Here is a 20,729-nt window from a genome sequence, read left to right as displayed (position 1 = left end):
ACCTCGTGGACAGCTCTCGTAAATTTCAAAATCTGTCTCCAACCAAAAAGTGATAGAACTATGAACAAAAGCTTAAAGTTATTTAAACTCACAAGCCCCAATTTCTGTGTCAGGAATTAAAATGAAGCCATTTCCACATTTGACTTTCAAAAATGGTAATATTAGATTACTTTCTTACGTGTTCCGGACCCAATTTTGTGACTGCAGAATCCGACGCTGACAAATCCTTTTCTATTTGTTTTAAATGGTAGGTAGGGGAAGACTCGACTTCATATTTATCAGCAGTTTTTAAAAGATGTTACTAAACTAGTTTTCAATAATGTTTTGTTACTTAACCCATTTTAGGTCGGAGCGCAGATAAACGCGAGACACAATTGATTTTCTATTGTTTTATAATTACCGACATGCATACAGTTAATGTTACACCCAGTTTTCCAGCACCATAGTGTGCACTTTATCCAGCTTATATTTTGGCAGTCAAATCAAATAAATCGAACTGGTTTTTAGGTATTACCAAAACAAACAAATTAAAATTAACTACGGCAGCTATTGCTGGCAAGGTATAGACTAAAATTATCAACCGCCTGCGGATAATGCCGCCATTCAATGCCAAGTGCAATGTGCATCGCGTTTTAGTGGCAGTGCTGTCGCTATCGAAGTATTTAATAGTATCGGTTTCGTCATTTTGACGTCACAGTTATGATTGGAAATAGAGGAATTGGTACAGGCCAGTTACTAACGCCACCGTACATATTTTCTCTTCAGCCAATACTTATCTTAGAGCTATATTACGTAATATACTAAAAGATGTCGTATTAGTGGGTGGCTATTTTCTCCCTCTCCTTATTATCGTTTTTTTATGCTAAAACACTAAAACGTATCTATTACATTTCTAAATATTAAATTTACAAACGTAAAAAAATACCTGGCCACCGATATCGGTCACAGAGTTTAAAGCACTGGTACTTAGAACCCCAGAGACAGAAACCTCTTCAAAATACACACCGTATCAAGAAGGACTGCCTTCCGAATCGGTCTCTTGACCAGCCGCCAAACGAGAGCCTCATGAAGTGTTGGTCGAGGCTCTTGGCTATTAAACCATGGGCTGTAACGATAATCCGTAATCTCATTATTATTATTAACAGCGGCATGTATATTATGTAATAATGACACTATATTATGTACTCGTTACGTCCACCACGCCGATATTTCGGTGCGAGTCTGCACAATGAAATAATTAATCACAAGATTAGCGATGCGCTCAATAAGCTTCTACAAATTGGGAATATTGGCATAATGGGATCAAGTGGCTACCAATTAAAGAACATAATTTAGTACTGTTGTCAATAAGACATTTAAATTGTTAAAATTAGGGACTGTTGTTTAGCCGATCGATCGAGAAGGATGAGGCAGAGATAACGTGACCTTAGTCAACACGGTTTCAACTTCTTACAATATTACAGACGTAACATCAAAATAATTAGTGTAACATGACAAACAACTTCAATACTTCCATCAAGATATCAATATCACCCGTAGTAATTATATCAAGAAATTCTCTGAAATTATTGAGCTTTGAAATCCAAGCCGAATCGAAAGCTCCCAAGTTTCTCTCTGATTTACCCAAGTTCCAGTAACTTCGATCATTAGATGTTTTAATACTTCATATTTAAATACCTATATTTAACTAGTTTTGAGTTTCTGTAAGCTGAGATTTGAGATATTAATTAGTTTGATTAGGAACAAAAAAAATCCTCTATGTTATCAGTTGAAAATGGTTATACAAAGATAATTAACAATTACGATTGATTAAGGAAACAATAATTATCCTTGTTAGCGTTTCATTATACTTCTACACGTGCGGATCGCATTTTTATTCTCTCTCTCTGCTACGTTATGTCTTCCGATTCGTACAAACATATAGTTTTGTTTACATTCGACTTGTTTACCTCCAATAAGTCAGTAAACAGGAAAATCTCAATCTCCATATGTAAAAGGGGATACATTTAAAAATAACTGGCAGCATTCAGTTTCAACTCTTGGGTAAACACAGCTGTTGGGTAAACACAGATCGTAGTAAAATTCATCAAATAAATTTGGGTCAGAGGTTAGCGTAAAGGTAAGAGTAAACATCAAAGTCTCGGGTCAGGGTAGATGTGAATGGTGATTACCTCTAAATGTTTGCAGACTTGTTCCAAGGTAAGCTTGGCGGGCGATACGTCAAATTATTGCTGACTACATCATATTTCTTGCCAAGAGATATCTATTTTCTAAATGACTCAGCGTTAATACTGCTGCTATATACGGACTAAAATAAATAAGTAAAAGAAGCTTTAATTCTTGTGTATCGATAGGATGACCTATCACGTAGGATTGGGGGTTTATTGATTCTATACATCATCCTCCGAGCCTTTTTCCCAATCATGTTGGGGTCGGCTTCCAGTCCAACCGGATTCAGCTGAGTACCAGTGCTTTACAAGAAGCGACTGCCTATCTGACCTCCTCAACCCAGTAACCCGGGCAACCCGATACCCCTTGGTTAGACTGGTGTCAGACTTACTGGCTTCTGACTACCCGTAACGACTGCCAAGGATGTTCAATGACAGCCGGGACCTACAGTTTAACGTGCCATCCGAAACACAGCCAATGGTGTCTAAGATATACTTAGAAAGTACATACAAACTTAGAAAAGTTGCATTGGTACTTGCCTGACCTGGGATCGAACCCGCGCCCTCGTACTTGAGGTTGGTCCTTTACCCACTAGGCCACCACGACTTTTTTTATTGATTCTATACGTACCTACATAAATATAGATGTAAGTAGTGTCATAAAATATGACAGCTACCTCTTCAGCTATAGAATAAAACCGGCCAAGTGCTAGTCGGACTCGCGCACGAAGGGTTCCGTACCAATTTTTTTTAAAACGGACAAAAATCACGTTTGTTGTATGGGAGCCCCCCAAAATATTTAACTTATTCTAGTTTTCAGTATTTGTTGATATAGCGGCAACAAAAATACATCATCACGATATCATATCACGGTTCATGAGATACAACCTGGTGACAGACGGACGGACAGACAGACAAAGGAGCGAAAACAATAGGGTCCCGTTTTTTACCCTTTGGGTACGGAACCCTAATAAGCAGGAGCATAAACAATAAGTAACAATTGAATATCACCAAAAACCAAGAAGAATAAATTATTTGTTCAGTCCACGTTAGTTATGTATGCTGTCATTGTATTAGGTGAGCTTGATGTATAAAGCAATTTATCTCACTTTATCAAATCATATTATTGTTGTTTGTATTGTCTGAGTCTAGGATGGTTACTAAATAAAATAGAACTTGTCTCAACATATTCCTCGATTAATATGTCAGTACAAACATATTTCTGTTATTCTGTACCATATATGTGACGTAATAATACATCTAGCTATAGTATACAACATAGCGACAACAGCGAGTCCTCGATCAACCTAATAACGTCCATATTAACCGGCAATTCAATACAGATTTTACTAAAAGCACGCCACTTTAATCCACTTAAGCATAAATTCACATCGGTCCCGGGAGAATGGCGGCTAAGCATCCAGTGTCTTCGGGCCACCGACGACGACACAAATAGACCTGATTGCTCCAAGTAAAACACCGCAAGATTCCATACCGACGACACGTCGCGAACAATATTAAAACTAACCAAAAATGAAATTAAATACCTTAGTGGCACTTATTTCAGTTGTGATTATATGCTACTGTGAACTAACGAACCCATATCCAAATCTAATACAAGTGGAAAACGAAGCCGACGAAAGTTACGCAAAAAAAGTTCGCGAGTTATGGAATTATGGAAGCATAACAAAAGTTCAACAAATGCAATTAGATAGAAAAAAGCGGTCCACAAACAAATCGAGCGTCGAAACGGCATACAGAATAGCGGACTCGCCCGAATCGAGAAACCTTAGCGATTCAGCCAACACTTCGACTGTGAACAAGCACGCTTTATTACTTGCGGATTTCAAGCAAAATTGGCCCGTATCCCTATGGAGAGAGTATGGGTTTTTCTCTGACAACTATTTGGATTTGATCAACGAACACTGGCTACAATTTCCACCTCCTAGTGAATCGGTGCAGAAGATTTTAGGCAGCTCTTACTTTTTGTTTACTATAATAGGCTGCGGGGGGAACGTCATCGTTCTGCTCATGTATCTCAGGTAAGACCATTGTGATGATATCAGCTGGCTTTACACTCCGATTTGCATGAATAAAGGGAGTAGAATTTTATGTACTGCATTTATTTTGTGTAACGGGATGATGTTAGATAAACATTTTATTTATGAATTCCACGGCTGTGTTATCAAAATATGCTTCAGGTTGTAATCTTTTTACGGCTTTTTAATTATGAAATAGTAAACTCTCTTGATATCAGAAATTACTACCACAATAAAAACTGGGTTACCCTAATAAAACTCCCTGATAATTTCTAGACACTTTTTTCTTCTTTTTTATATAATAAAAAACAATACTTTAGAATAGAAAGGTACTAATTATTCAATCTAAAAAGGTACAAAAAATTGAGTCCATAAAATATAAGTTAACATTTTTTGTAAGTAACTTTTTTTCCTGAACATCTACTTATTGACCTAAAAACCTCGTAGGTATAGAAGATTAGATTCGGGTCCTTTGTAACATAAAAAGCTTTACAACTCCAAACCCTTATATTATACATACAGTAGGTGAAATTACTTACAAAGATGTAAGTCCAGATTATCCATGTATTTAAATATTCAAGCACGGTATAAGCACTTGAAGAACACGATTCTACCTGGCCGTTTAACGTACAAACGTTTTACATGAAGTGATAAATGAAGTTAATATTTCGTTTCGATCGTAGTGGCATGTTTTATTCCAGTATTCCGTACGTCTAAATATATCCCTCCAGGGACGTTTTCTATTCTTGCAATATTCTGTCCTCACAATAACATCTCTCCGAGAAAGTTAAGAGATTAGTCGGGAACAGAAAATAGTACCGCATCCTTACCGGGACACATTTCGCTTCTCCGTGACGCACCGGCAACATTTTGTCTCGGAAACCATCGGGAACGGTTGTGTCCTATTAATTTATAGACACACGACGACTTCTCCGACATACAACGTGAATAGTATGTTGAGTTTATTAATTTTTGCTCTCGTCGCGGCTTCTAACATAGTTTACTGTTTAAATTCTGAAACGACGACACGTGTGATGGACAAAACTTATGCAGTTCAGATGCAAGGCGTTAAAACTAAGTGCATATACTGTAAAATTACAAAAATAGTGGCATTGAAACCGTTTAAGTGTCATAATGATTTTTTGTGGCGTTGTTTGGATGACTTAAAGCAGTGGAAAAGACGAAGAAGGAGCTCTGACCACTTCGAAAATCAACTGAATGATGAGAGCAGTAAACTGAAAGTGACAGATGGTGTGGTCAACGACTTCGCCTCTTATCAGAATAGTGTAGATATTGTAGAGTCGACAACACTCAGTGTTTCGGAAAATAAGTTAGCTTTAGTCGCGAAGTTCATTGAGCGGTGGCCGGTGGACAGGTGGCGCTCATTAGGCTTGTTTACGGATGACTACCTGCTGCGGATCAACAGCCACTGGCTGCAGTTCCCTCCTCCAGACTCGTGGATCCAGTACACTTTTGGCAGCACCTACGTCCTGCTGGCGGGAATCGGAGCTTTCGGCAACGTGCTCGTACTGCTCATGTACATGAGGTCAGTAGAAATATTCCATGGAAACTTTTACAAAAACATAAATCCTACAAATGTTTTATTTGATGCATCTATTTTAAAAGTGGTCTAATTCGAAGCGTTCACGAGATCTTTACACGAACGACACATATAATTATATGCATAAGCTGTTGATGACACATTGACAGATTTATATTTTATGAGCCAACGTTCCCATGCCAAGTGACTTTTCCTGGTGTCATCAAATGAATCTGCTTGGGAATTACCTCAATGAATGGCAGGTGATATATTCTTACGTGATGGTCGAAGGTCATTTCCTGTTTCTACGCTGGAAATAAACTAGATAACGAATGCTAGTAAACACACTCATAAGAATCAATCAGTTGACTTAAGGTCAGCAAACCCTGGCACACTGCCAGAACAATAAATGCAAAAGTTGACAATGTGTCTAGGAAGCGCATTAATTTGTCCGAACTGTTTTTATTGCAAATACTCAATGCTCTTGGTATTAAAATATATTATGCTACTACAGGTAATATGCTAGCTGTTGTATATTGCCGATCTTTCCCAATAATCCTATACACAATAATTCACCGCTGCAAATAATATTCGTCATTTGATTGGATCTTTTATAATGCCCGACCCAATTCTTACCGTTAAGAGCTAAACTTGGCAAATGAGCATTGATTTTATGAGCTCAGCGAACAAGTAGTCGTTTACATAATTGGGTTATATTCACATAAGTGTTTACTACATGCGAAAGTTATTTAAGCAATCTTTCGCACTTTATCTACAATAATGAAGAAGTCCAATCTGCTAGTATTTATCGCAATAAGAGAGTTATGTACTCATAAACGTTTAAAGCTGGTGAGATACAAAAATATTTTCACTAATAAAAATTTGCTATAAAATTCAACCATTATACTTTTTATGTATCGTAGAAAATACATTTTGCAGTTCACTCTTTGAAAAGTTTTATCGTTTGTTAATAAAGAAACGAAAATAGTTTTTACCTACCTTTGTTTTGTTACGTTGGTAGGTAAACATATTTCTTTATGAATCTGTAATCGGCTTTTCTTCCGTAGGGAAGCAATCAATCAATTTTGCCTATCACCGGCCACTGATAGACATAAGCCTCGGCCTACGTCACAACACCCGGTCCTCTCCTTTCGCATCCAATCAAGCCTAACGACTTTTTTAGTGTAGAATAACAATTACAAATTCAAATAACAAACGTCTTCAAACTAAATAGAACTTAAGCTGCAACAGAATAGAACACCTTTTTGAAGTGGCAGTCACGCGTGTGGTTGCAATATATCAATGCGGGAGTCTTTAATTAATGTGTCAGAGTTAGCCCAGTTACAGATGCATCACGAAGAAAAATCTATAAGTATAACATTTTGATCGTAATTCCTTTTTACTTACAAAATATATTTTTATCGGCAAAAGCTTTCAACGGCCTGTAAGTACTGGGACCCGCAGCCATTTCCATCGAAGCAACTTAATTGAGCTTCTAAGAAAAAATAATAAATTCCCTTAACCCAAAGTAGCCCATAAAATCAATAAAATGTAGACAAGATTACCTAAATATTAATTAAAATAACGATGTCATCCTTTAGGCTATGCTTACTCAGAATTTCTTACAAGATTTATTTCTTATGTTAAGACGTAGATACTACGAGTAAGTAATCCAAAAATGTTTCGGTATTGTAGTCTGCAAGACTTTACTTCTCAATTACCTGTGTGATCATTAAGACGTAATAGATATGATGAGCATTGTGTTTGTTTCATTTATCGAGACAAAGAAGCGCTCCTTCATTGTTCTGTAAATAGGTATCTCTAGTTTACTAAGGTGTTTGGGTCCTTTTTTTCCTAAAGCGAGGTATTAGTCCATTTTAACTTTAGCAGAGAGTTAATTTGTCTTTCCTTTTGAGTGTTTCGAAGGATATATTTTCTCTATTCAGAAGAAAAACTGAAAAAAACACCACTCTCTTGGCGCTTTTAAAAATCTACTTCGAATAAACTCAAATAGTGAAAAGTAATTTTCAATAACGGGACTTATTGCGCTCAAAATGGTTTCATAAATTATCTAAAAGGATATTTAAGTAATTGAAGACCCACATTTCATTATCAAAAACATTATCTTCAAACCATTTTCCCTTTGTTTCCGTTTTCGAATAACTCAGAAGGATGATCTAGGTATGTGCCTTTATTCTTTTTAAAGTATATGAAGTCCTTTATTACACAAAACGGGCCCGTGAACAATTGAAGGAAACGGTTTACTTAGATAAAAGGCGTAGACAATGGATTGACATCTACATATATTTGGGTGTGTAGCTAGGCAACCCACCTTGAATTGTATCCAACCAACCGAATTTCATGTAATCGTTAATAAATGTAAAAGAATTCTGTCGGTCTGTCCGGCTTTCACACCCAAAACTAATGGACCGATTTAAACGAATTTAGTACACCGATAGACTACTCTAGAGCTAGAAAGTGCATAGGCTACTTTTTCTGCGAGTGTGGGAACTAATACAATTGGGACGAAGTAAGATCAAGACTTAGTTGAATCAGGAATGAACTGTTAGATATCGTGAAAAACGACTATCGCTATGAGGCGTCGTAATGGCTTAAAGTAACTAAGCCTTGAAGAAAAAATACAGAGCAAATTGCAATTATTGCAATCTGTTCTACGGTATCAACGTTTTTTTACTCTGTTTCACTGGAAGCAGCGTTGTGAATATTCTTTAGGTAGCCTTTTCAGTTTCCACTCTTTGTCCGTCCATCTCTTTTCTTAATGTTTCAATCTTTGTCCTTTTAGTATTTTTTACTTTTTCCTTGGTCCGACTCGTTCTTTCATCCCTCTACTTACTTAATTGTTGCTTCTTTGAATAGTGAAATTATTTTTGCAATTTGTGAAACGGAAAGCAAAAATGTCTTAAGCCTTCTTTTCTAAAGCTTCTACATTTCTCCAAAATTATTATTTTACATTAAAAACAGTTTCATAAATCATTTTACGAAAATACTTGTCAACTTAGTATACAATGAAATCGAGCCGAGTAGAGCAACTTACCCTAAAACAGATGCTAAGCTAAATATTTGGCATTAATTAATCAACAGGTTCTTCACCACTTTAAGGAGAGCGTATCGTAATTAAAACTATAGGTACACGACACAGGACGAGACATAAGTTCAGTGTTGTGTGGTCGCCGATAACGTCGTGTACGTAACTTAGTTGACTGATTGATCACCTCGCTTGGCTGGCCGACGTGACATAATAACTATACAAGTGATTTCATCCCGTCTTGCTTCTGATCTGCCTAGAAATACCTAATGAGTAAATACTTTTTTTAACCGTCTTCAATTATACATATACCTACCTAGAACTTTCTCGTACGTTTGATAAATACTATGCTGAAAACCGCACCAAAATTGGCAGTCGAACGTGAAGTGATACATACCTACATACAGGTCAAACTGAGAGCCTCATTTTTTTGAAGTCGGTTAAAAGAATCTCTTTATTGTTCCTTCAACTGTAATGAATTCATTATTATCAAAAGGGTGAGGATACTTTGTACGGTTGCCATCTTGAATTCCTTTGTTTTGTATCAAGTCTGCGAGAAACTTTATTATGAAATATTTTACTAATTAATTAAATTTTATATTGTAGCCAGGGTTGTGAAGTTTAGGTTTTTTTCTGTGAAACTTTATATACAGTAAGAATATATCAAGTATAAATTTAATTAAACATATCGAGGTCTTTATCACATTTAAGTGTCCTTTTTACAACAGTTGCATTATTTTAAATGGTAATTTTTATTTGTCAAATTCGGTTAGAAAGGATTAGTTACATATACATTTGTATACCTAATGTAAAGGGTCTAGTTGGCAAAACATCGATCAAGGCATTGACAGCATTTGAAATCCTTAAGATTAAAAGGAAAAGCTATTTATAGCCTTTACCAAATGCGACCCTTTTTATCGGAGAGAGCTAAGATAATTTATCAATTTTAATTTCACCAAGTCAATATTTAATCTTGGTCTTAAGCCGAAATAGGCCCGAAATTCCTTTGACACTTATTGATATTAAATCTTAAACACACGTTACTGAAGCTCTGCTCTCGACAGAAAACAATATTTGCTAAACTCTCTAAGTACTTTGGAATCGTTAGATACAATTTAGATGAACAAGAACCTATACTATTTTGAGAAACAAGCATTCAACACAGAATTAGTAATAGTACTTATTAGAACATGCCTAAAAATTTTACGACTGGTGTTCAGACTTTCTAAGTTCTGACTACCGTGCCTAACGACGGCCAAAGATGTAAAAATGGCAAAGGAGTACAAAACATCATACAGTACGTAGCTTCCGAAATACGGAGGAACTCGATATGAGTCATAAATGGTCACCCATCCGTTTACAGACAGAACTGAGCTTTACTTTACCGATTGATCGACGGTACAAAAACACAAAAAATAAATACACGAGCACCTCGAGCAGTACCTTTTGTGACGTAGATTATATACAAAGTTTTAAAAGAGGTAGACAGATAGTAACAGTTAATAAGTTCTTAAATCTTTACGTTTCTAAGTAACGATTAATTAAAATCCATTATTTCAGTAATAACAAAGTTTAGAAAGTTCAAAGCTGTGCTTATTAATGATTCTAAGAAGTAAAGGCTGAAGGCAACTGAAAATCTTACGTGGATTTATTATGATCCGAGGTATTCCTATTTAATTGACTTCCATCAAAGACATTATCTATAAGCAGTAGCGGCGTAAGGGGGGGGCGGAGGGGGCGGTCCGCCCCGGGTGCCACGTCTAAGGGGGTGCCATCTCGGTCGGCACATATCTGCACGACCAGGATGGCGCGGGCAAAATTGACAAGTCACTGAGGGTGCCATTCTAATCTGCAAAGCCTAGGTTCACTAAATGCACGATATTCAAACAAAACCACAACAGTGCATGCGCGAGACGTCGAGGCAACACTGAGAGGGGTGACACAGTCCGGCTGTCACCCCCTCTTTCTTGTTTATTTTTGTTCTGTTTCCTGATTACTTAAATTAATTCCTCAAACTTAGAAAAAAACTTCTTCTGCGTTTACTTCTTGAGTCCTTAATCTAACAAAAAGTTAAAGCACCGAAGTAGCAAAAACAACTGACGCTCTACGCTGACGATTTCTAAGTTGTAAACACTTGAGGACTTTTGTGTACCAAAACTCAAAAATTTTCGCGCTCGCTCCGCTCGCGCCTTTCACATTACGGTGGTTTTTCTAATTTCTTTAGGTATTATTGAGTCCCAAAAATCAAACATTTCGCGCTCGCTACGCTCGCGGCTTTTCCACTTTACGCCTGTTTATTTTAAACTCTATAAGGGACTTTACTGTCGTAAAACTCAAAAATTTCGCGCTCGCTTCGCTCGCGACTTTTCCACTTTACGCCTCTTTCTTTTAAACTCTTTAAGGGACTTTACTGTTCTAAAACTCAAAAATTTCGCGCTCTCTCCGCTCGCGGCTTTTCCACTTTACGCCTGTTTCTTTTAAACTCTTTGAGGGACTTTACTGTTCTAAAATTCAAAAATTTCGCGCTCGCTACGCTCGCGGCTTTTTCACTGGACACTGGTTTTTTAGAAACATGTTTGAGTTATTTTAAGTCTCAAAACTCAAATGACACGGGATCGCTTCGCTAGGGCTTTATAAGTTTGCAGTGATCTGTCTCCGGTTTCTTTATGTTAAACCTAGCAAAAAGCACCATGAATGATTTCTACACGATTTTTAAGTACTTTAATTTACAATTTTAGCCCGTGATTATATTTTGTCGTTTTTTTTGGGGTGCGAGGGAGGGACGGGGGTGCTCAATAGGTAGTACGCCCCGGGTGCCACCCGATGCTACGCCGCCACTGTCTATAAGGACCTAAAGTTAAAGCTAAAGTTAGCGAATAATCTCGTAAATAAGTTGTATGGCTTCAGAAACAATACCAATATAGCAAAAGTAAAAAATATAATAATTAAACGATTTACTTAGAAGTCCTTTAAAATCACAGATATTTTTTCTGGCTATCGCTGGCAGAGAGTTCTACAAACTTTGGTTTAACTACATAATGGCAAGGTATTTAAGACTCGAGCTAAGAATAGCTCTCCCCTTCGTTGATTAGTCTTTACAGGTAAATGAAAAGATGGCCGGCAGTATCCTCCTGAACTCTGATTAAAAATGTTTTGTCTGTTATGGTCCGTATATTGTTTCTCTCAAACCAGGATTAGACCAAGCTGTACAATGCACCCGTGTAATTATTGTTTACAAAGAAAGAAACACGATTGATTCTGTCACAAACATACAAAATGGAAGAAAAAAAGTGAAAATTGTTTTGAAAATGGGGTTTCCACTCAGCTTTATGCTGCCTCAAACAATGGCCATAACGAAAGTCAATTTAAGAAATTAATTTATTTAGGTCAGATACTTTCTTCAGTGTTATAAGTCTCCAGCCGTTTAAGCCGTCACGGACTTTGTATGAATAGTGAAAGATAATCCCAAAGCGCCTGCCCATCGTTTACCATTTTTTTGATCTCCTAATCTGGAAGAGTCGTCGAGCTCTCATTTCGTGCATTGCGGTGATAAAGCGGGAAACCCAGCTAGCTAATAAAGCGAAAGGTCATTTGAATATCAAATAAGTGTTGGCTCCTGAATTCGTGTCGTGATTATTTGAACACCCTACAAATTCTACATCCTTTATCTGTTTGTCGATTTGTAGAATTTGGACTGTTAAATCGTTGTGTTTTCGCTTTCTGTCACACAAACATGAATATAACTTTTTATACCTACGCTTGCAAATTCTTTATCTTCCTTAACTCTATAAGTATGCAGGCAATTGTATAAGACGATGATGATGATGACATGTATTTTATAAGATTTATTATTGCCCATTTGCTTGTGAAAGCCTCTAAAATAATCTGCTCAACTTAACAAGTATGAAACACATTCACACATGTTTTTCCTGTTGTTTTTTTTCGGCGGGGCTTATTACGTATACATAGCTACCCCCCAAGGGCTCCGAAATTAAGCTGTCTCCGGCAAAACGAGGGCCGCCACTTGGTACTCTAGCTTTATGCCGAAGTAATTTTGTTACGACATCCTTTATACTGAAATTGTGGGACTTGACAACATCTGTCCACATCAAAGTAACCGTAGTTTAATTAATTTTTGGCATTTTTGTAATCGGACATTGGCTATACTACCTACCTATAGGTATCTACGCTGGGGTAGATTATTTTATTTTTGGGACCGCAGAAACTGAGCCTCAATATATCCACGCTTCAACCTGATTATGGATTTATTTCTATTAAGAAAGAAAATATTTTTGTGAAAATCACAAATCTAATGATATCATTAGTAGGAACCGCGTACCTGTTAGCCATACTTATCGTAAAACACTTCATGTTACAATAACACATTCAATAAATAAACGAATAGGTACTTATGTAGGTAAATGCAATCCTACCAGAAAGTTTAAAACATTCTTATTATCATACATTTATATTGTAAACATATGTCGATGTTGCTTTTAATTTTCATTTCGTACGCCAGGTAAGCCACACTCCTCAAGTCCTTATTTATCTACGCCTACTCAAACCAACACGGCATGATTTTGTGAAACGTAACATTGTATTATCGTTTTAGTTAAACATAAACCTAACTTCAACATGAAATCTCTACTAAATAAACATGAATACCTACAGAAATTAAACCAAGATAGAAGCAAGTGGGATCTCATTTAATGAACGTAACTTTGTTCCAGCCTAGAAAGCAGTAAAACTAAGTTAAGCTAGTACTAGCACTTTAGTGTAAATACGTAAGTAGGCATGCGTATATAGCCGATAAATGTACGTGAATTTACCACGATCAAGTGTTGTTATAGTCTGTCACTATTAAACACTGGGATTATTAAACTATTTGCATCTCGCGTCCTTCGTCAATTAGGCAGACGCAAACGAATGTATTTTGTTCATGAGGCCGACAATATCTTACCATATTTATAGCAGTACCGACGCATATTAACGTGAATTCACTGCCAACTGTCATAATATTATACAGAGGAAAATTCCATGTTTAATTAAATGTATGTGATATCGGTTCGCAAATTAATTAATTTCATGAATCTAGACTTGTACGGACTATAAATCTTTCTTTGGCGCAAGCCACATGTACGGGAAAATGTGCGGACGATATGCTAAAGTTCATAAAGTTTGAAGGATTTTGTATATGCATGTATGAGAAGGCAACCTTTCGATTCAAGGTTTTTATGAAAATAAAAAATGTAGAACACGTGCCTATGTTCGATACGAATTTATTTATATACCTTTCCGAAGTCCTTTGAAATACTTACCTATTTATTTCTTCAATGGAAAAGTTTTTGTAAGTACTTCGTTGTTAAGGCCCTTATTTTTAATTAATGAATTATGAATTAGAAGCAACCATTTTGAATAACGTGTTATTGTTATGCAAAGTGAAAGCCCGGCGTTTTATTTTTTAGGTAGGTAAGTACATAAGACATAAGAAATTGCCATGTATTCCTGCATTGTGTACCTATGTGTGATTCAGACTCTTCTTATGTACCCCCTTGCACATTATATTACCTACCCAACTCTAAACCTGAATTAGCAGTTAGTTTTTACGATAAAATGGTTTTTAGATTAGGTACTGTTGGCTAAGGTTGGAATCGTGAATTAATATATAAGATCTTCAGTGAAAATCAATAAAATTCTTAGTAAAAGTAATTAAGCAATTTTCTCTGTGTCTGACAATGGGAGAACTGAGATTTAAATCGCGAATATAAAGGAAAACAACAAAACAGTTTCCTTAAAAGATGTTAAAAAACCTAATTTGTGTTGCAAAAAACATTATGTTAAAAACCCTCGGGATCAATCTCTTTCCTTTACTTAAAACTTTTCTTGGTCATTGTAGCTATTCACGACAGCTACATAAGACTTAAAGCCCTCATTAGGATTTCCCTTCAGTCTCTCCTGAGACCCACTTCACAACACAGGCTGCGTCTAAGTAGACCGTGAGATAACAACGAAAGGTTCTTAATTGTCGTTCGTATCTCAAGAGAATAAATCAATATTTGTGACAAAGTACAGCGCAATCTTTCACCCGAGCAGCGCCGGAAAATAAGACGTGTTTGAATATTATCTTCACAATTTGACAACAATCGAAAACGGGGTCAAAATAATTTTATAATTCAATTATAATTTGCGCAGATGGTAGCCGTATCAGATATTGTTATAGAGTCTATTAAAGTCAAAGTGCCAAAAGTTTCAAACATTTATTGATTTTGTGATTTCATATTTGATGAGTAAAACTTTTACAAGAATATAATCCAGTCAAAACTCACTTAAGACGTCTCAACTGATTCTTCATCAGATTCGGGATCCAGGATTTTTTTAAGCCCTTTTTCCAATCCTTCAAATATTTTGATCATTGTCCTTCGAAGATGGTGCGCCCTGCGCGGTGACTTTGTAGGTATTGGTAGTTTATGGAGTTGTATCTTGGAAAAAGGACCAATAGCATTACGTCCACGAGCTTCGTTATAATAAGAAACTAATAAACTACCTTCAGTGTCAGGGACTTCGATAAAACTGTTGTTGTTAAGGGATTGGTCCTTATCATCTACATCATCAGTCCCTGAAAAAAGAATCATTAAGATCAATCTGTGATACATATCGTAATAAAACCATGCTAAAAGACATCAAAAGACCTAAAAATATATAACAACTTTACCTTTTTGTGCTTCAGAATCAGTTAACGTACATTCGGTCGACGGAGTTTCAGTAGAACTATTGTTTTTAAGTGACTGTTCCTCATCATCTAAATTATCAGGCCCTGAAAAGAAAATACGGATACAATCCGTCCGTCAAAAATACAAATCGAATTAAAACCATTAATTAACAAAAATGACAACTTTACGTTCATTTGGTTCGGAATTAGTTGTATTTTCGGTTGCAGCAACGTCAGTAGAACTGTTATCGAGCGATTTTTCCTTTTCGTCTAATTTCTCAGAACCTGAAAATAAAATACGTGAGATCAATCTGTGATACAAGTGGAAATAACACCCAAACCTATCCACTTTTTATAAGAATCCTTTCAAAAAAATTGACAAAAAATATTGCAACGTTACCTACCTTCTTGTGGTTCAGGTTCAGTTAATGTTCTTTCAGTCCCAGGAACTTCAGTGGAAGCATTTATGTTTTGGGATTTTTCCTTATCCACTAAATCCTCAGACCCTAAACAGAAAATCCGTAGCAATAAGTACGAATCGATAAAATAGTAGAAAAAAACCTACTTATAGTGTTACCTTCTTGAGGTTCGGATTCAGGTAATGTCGTTTTGCTATCGGAAGGTTCTGGATTCTCTTTAACTAGACTTTCAGGTTCTGAAAAACAAGGAAAACAATCCGTGATATGTATGTACATATAAACCTACATAAAAAATTGCAACTCCTCTGAACAATTTATTTTTGTTTAGGTACAAATTAATTAAATCAAATCTATGTGAATATACTCGTGTTAATTTGTTTTATTTTCCAAAAGGTGCTTAGGTAGCAGAGGGTATAATTTATTTTCAAAGATTTACGAAAACCATTTAATTTTTGTGTTCATTTTTCATGATCATCTATGATTAATGATGCACGCAGCACCATGCCGTTATGATGAAGATTAAATAAAAAAATATATTTCGAAACCTTACCTTCGATTGTATTTTCATTGCAGGATTCGTTCTCAACCGTGACATTATTTTCAGTAGTTGGCTCCCCTCTAGCTTCGAAGATCAAAGCTACTATAAATATTATTAACAAATTAATCAACCTCATGATATCAACACAACATGAACGTGTTAAAATTAACTAACGACTATGATGATTTTCGGTATTTATTAAGAACAGGCAGTTGTGCAAATACTATAATATTTTTGGCTGTGTCTATAAAGGAGCTATAAAGGTGACGAATTTCAGTATTACAGAATTTGTAATTTATTTTTATATACATATCTTATTATTGTGCCGCTATTATTGATTAAATCTAGCTTTAGAGTTTCGGTAGGCCTTTAGTACCGCAGTTAACTTACATTCATACAAAGTTAGGTATTTCTTAGTCTTTCTGAAGGCAAGATTCCACCTATATGGAAATAGTTATCACCCCTATCACAACTCGCGTGCTCAAGAAAAATATTAATTTAATGCATACTTATGTCAGAAAATGCTCAAGAAAAATTTATCGTTCCACTTGATAAATCAGCAAATTAATTTCAATGAGCAGCTGCACCTTGGAAAGTTCTTAACGAAAATACATAGCTTATCTGAGTACCAACCTACATATTTTATTTTAATATCATTTATTTAATAAGTACATCTTCACAAGAGATAATATGCTTAACCATTAGACCTCAACAGGCAATATCTTTATGACACAAAATGCTCCATTGTAGCGGTCCTTTTTATATCTCCGCACAGTGTTACGAAATTAGAGCACGTTCCTATTTTAATTAACTCTCCATGTACCTACCTACTTAGTGCTGGACTGGATGACAAAACATCAAAGAGATATGATTAATGTGTTTCAGATGCCGTAGTCTGCGTACTCCCGGCAACATCCTCGTGGCAAACCTGGCCCTCAGCGATTTCCTGATGCTCGCCAAAACACCGATTTTCATTTTCAATTCGTTTAATCTCGGCCCAGCATTGGGGAAAACAGGTAAATGCGACGCTTTTCCTTAACTTTTACACACACTAGCATGTCTGTTTTGCACCTGTGATACTATGTTTACTGTCTATACCTATATACTTAATTACTTACGCACATGTAATATTTTTATCTTCAAAAGGTTTGACAAGCAACTATAACAATCTTTTAAAAGACTCATGAAATCATGACCTTTGGTTTTTTGTAGATGTAAGCACAGAAGAGCAAATCCAGTAAAAAAAATAATTGATTAAAAAAATAGCTCTACTGAATTAATCTACCTGCTCCTACTTACATATTCTTTAACCAAGGAAAGTTGTAAAATAGACTCTATCTCGCTTTTATCCGATTAAGTAGAGAAATAGTCGCCGCATTTTATTTCCGCATACGGTTTTTGCTCATTATGTGGCGGAGTGGTAAGCCAAAAATGCTAAGCCGAGAATGTGCCAGACGTTTATTACTTAATTCGAATAATTTTACATTTCCGAATAAAACAAAACAATCAGTTACTAGTTGCTATTTCTTAGTATTAACTTAATATTAAGAAATAGAGCAGGTATTCTAATAATGATAATTAGGTAGCTTTGAGTTTGTACACTCATTCGGTTCTCTTTTGTGAAACAGTACACAAATGCTGCATACCCATTCAGATGCCCATTCATAATCTTTTACGGAAGTCAAGTAATCGAACCGGTTCAATGGCTGTGTCAATTTTTCAACTTTATTATCATTTCCAGCCACGCCTTGCCTCGCAAACAAACGAACCGAAGTGAGGTAATGGGGGTTGAAATCCATGATTTATGTTTGCAATTTTTGTACAATTTGTTGCAATGGGAAGATAAGGATATACCTACCTGCACGGGGCCAGAATCATAGTGTGCAATATGTTAATAAATTCTTATCGATTAAATTATTGTTTCAGGCTGTTTGATTTACGGGTTTGTTGGAGGTTTGACTGGCACCACATCGATTGCCACGCTATCAGCCATCGCCCTGGACCGCTATTGGGCCGTGGTACGACCGTTGGAGCCGCTCCGAGCGCTGACGGCGATACGAGCTCGTCTATTAGCCATCGGGGCGTGGCTGTACGCCTGTGTCTTCGCCATCATCCCTGCCCTGGACATCGGTTACGGCAGATATGTTCCAGAAGGCTACTTGACTAGTTGTAGTTTTGATTACCTTACTGAAGACGTCTCACCTCGATGTTTCATCTTCGTGTTCTTCTGTGCAGCGTGGCTAGCACCATTCTGCACCATCACTTTTTGTTACATTAGCATATTTCGAGTAGTAGCTTGTAATACTAGTATGTCTTATGGCAACCAAGATCAAAGGCTATCTTCAAGACATGTGAAGGAGCGTACTAAACGCAAGGCAGAAATAAAGTTAGCCTTTCTAGTCATGGCAGTCATAGCTCTATTTTTTATATCATGGACGCCGTATGCAGTTGTGGCTCTTTTGGGAATATTTGGGAAAAAGGACCTGTTAACACCAATTACTTCAATGGTACCCGCATTATTCTGCAAGACAGCAGCATGTATAAATCCATTTATTTACATTATAACACATCCAAAATTCCGTAAAGAATTTAAGAAAATGTTATACAGGGACAAGTCGAGACGCCTGAGTGGAACTCTTAAAACTATTGGTTATACTGATACGACTAGAGTGCATAGACCAAGTAAAGATTTGAGTGATACTGAAGTTGAAATAGTTGAAATGAAAGACATACCATATCAAAATGATGAAAAACATGATGGAAAAGTAAAAACTATATCTTCTAATGTAGCGCAGCGCCAGGACTCCCAGAGAAGTATGAGCATTAAGAGCTTAGAAGACTCCGTTGTCAGTCCACCTTCTTGGTACACGAAGCCTCAGTTTACCAAAAAGAAAAGTTTTCATAGACGTTCCACACGCACCAATTTATCACAAAGCAGTGATCAAATCATATAAAAATATTACTTTAAACAAAGTATAAGTAGGAGCTAGCTGTGATCCTTTCACATTCTGGAATTTGATTCCTGAATTTAGAAGTATTGAGACAGAATTGACAACATATTTGCATATGTATGTTGAACTAATTCTCGCAACAAGCTTGTCAAGGAAAAATTATTCAAATGACTTGAATTAAATTAGATAAATGTTGTTAGACTAGCCCTGTTCGCGGCAAACTATAGAGATCCTTTAACGAAAGGGCATTTAGAAAGAATCTATCTATAGATAGGTAACTGTACCAGTAGACATTTGTCCTATCTGCGAGTATTTATTGAATTAATGTAGGTGCCCACCAACTTTAAGTTTGTTACAAAACTTTGTTAAAATTTATTAGCGTTGATACCAGTTCCAAATCTCACTCGATGTACCTATTTAGATATTAGTAAGTATAGAAATTTGAAATTCTATTTTAAATATCCATGATGAATGTTATTAATAAAAAGATCTTCTAATTTGCGTCTTTTATTCCCTAAACCTAAAGTTGATTCTAATGTAGCATCTACTACTATGGCCTGATAACATCTATAAAAGATGATTAAAGCTGCATCCGTTTCAGGTGGTTTGGCTTTGGCACTTGCGCTGATGGCTAACAAGGCCTATACGGGAGCGACATCGCCGGTCGCAACGTCCGCAGACAAATTGAGTTCCTGGTGATGTTGGAGGCTGTGCCATTCGTTGGTGACGTAGATCGCGTTTTTTGGAGAGCAGATCGAACCAGGCACTGTCATGCGCGACCACTCCATCGGATAATTTTTTCCTCCAACTATCACGGTCATCAGAGAGTTTTTCCCAGATGTTCGGGTCGATTTTAAACGATACCATGTCGCGTTTAACGCTATCTTTAAATCGCAACAATGGCCGCCCAACTGGTCGCTTGGCATCTGATATTTGGCCGAGTAGAGTTTGTCTTGGCAAACGAGAAGGTTCCATCCGCTGCACATGCCCTAGCCAGCGCAATCTTCTTTGTTTAAGAAGTGCGGTTATGCTAGGTATGCACGCCATACTAAGCACCTTCTCGTTTGTTACTCGATCCTTCCAAGAAATATCCAATATGCGCCGGAGACAGCGCATATGGAAGTTGTTTAGTCTCCGCTCCTGTTTAGCATACGATGTCCAGGTCTCCGCGCCATACAAGAGTATGGATAAGATGCATGTCTGGTAGATAATAATCTTAGTCTTAACTGTTAGATATTTGTTGTGCCAAACTCTTGCGCTCAGCTTCCCGAACATCGTAGAGGCCTTACCGATGCGGCTGTTTATTTCGGCGTCCAGGC

At 36.6% G+C, this 20,729-nt stretch overlaps 2 protein-coding genes across 3 annotated transcripts; one reads left to right on the top strand and one right to left on the bottom strand.

The window, feature by feature from the left end:
- Window positions 1-3,588: 3,588 nt before the first annotated feature.
- LOC110374920 (opsin, ultraviolet-sensitive) lies at window positions 3,589-19,923 on the top strand. 2 transcript variants are annotated; one of them, XM_021332859.3, is made up of 3 exons: window positions 3,589-4,210; window positions 17,345-17,475; window positions 18,386-19,923. In XM_021332859.3, exons 1-3 carry the CDS (start codon window positions 3,702-3,704, stop codon window positions 19,411-19,413), a joined length of 1,668 nt encoding a protein of 555 aa, XP_021188534.3. In that variant the 5' UTR covers window positions 3,589-3,701; the 3' UTR covers window positions 19,414-19,923. The 2 variants fall into 2 exon arrangements, with proteins under 2 accessions (XP_021188534.3, XP_021188527.3); XM_021332852.3 differs by lacking the exon at window positions 3,589-4,210 and adding an exon at window positions 4,990-5,753 and having other exon boundaries at window positions 18,386-19,920.
- On the bottom strand, window positions 15,032-16,647 carry LOC110374932 (clumping factor B). Its single transcript, XM_064037243.1, has 6 exons — window positions 16,472-16,647; window positions 16,080-16,157; window positions 15,907-16,008; window positions 15,692-15,787; window positions 15,506-15,607; window positions 15,032-15,409 (listed from the first exon to the last, which is right to left on the bottom strand). The coding sequence occupies exons 1-6, from the start codon at window positions 16,593-16,595 to the stop codon at window positions 15,120-15,122; spliced, it is 792 nt and encodes a 263-aa protein (XP_063893313.1). The 5' UTR covers window positions 16,596-16,647; the 3' UTR covers window positions 15,032-15,119.
- Window positions 19,924-20,729: the final 806 nt, after the last annotated feature.

Source organism: Helicoverpa armigera, chromosome 12 (assembly GCF_030705265.1).
Source record: "Helicoverpa armigera isolate CAAS_96S chromosome 12, ASM3070526v1, whole genome shotgun sequence".
Classification (NCBI taxonomy): Eukaryota; Metazoa; Arthropoda; class Insecta; order Lepidoptera; family Noctuidae; genus Helicoverpa; species Helicoverpa armigera.
The sequence above is the reverse complement of the archived record's forward strand: the minus strand, read 5'-3'. Positions and strand labels throughout refer to the sequence as shown.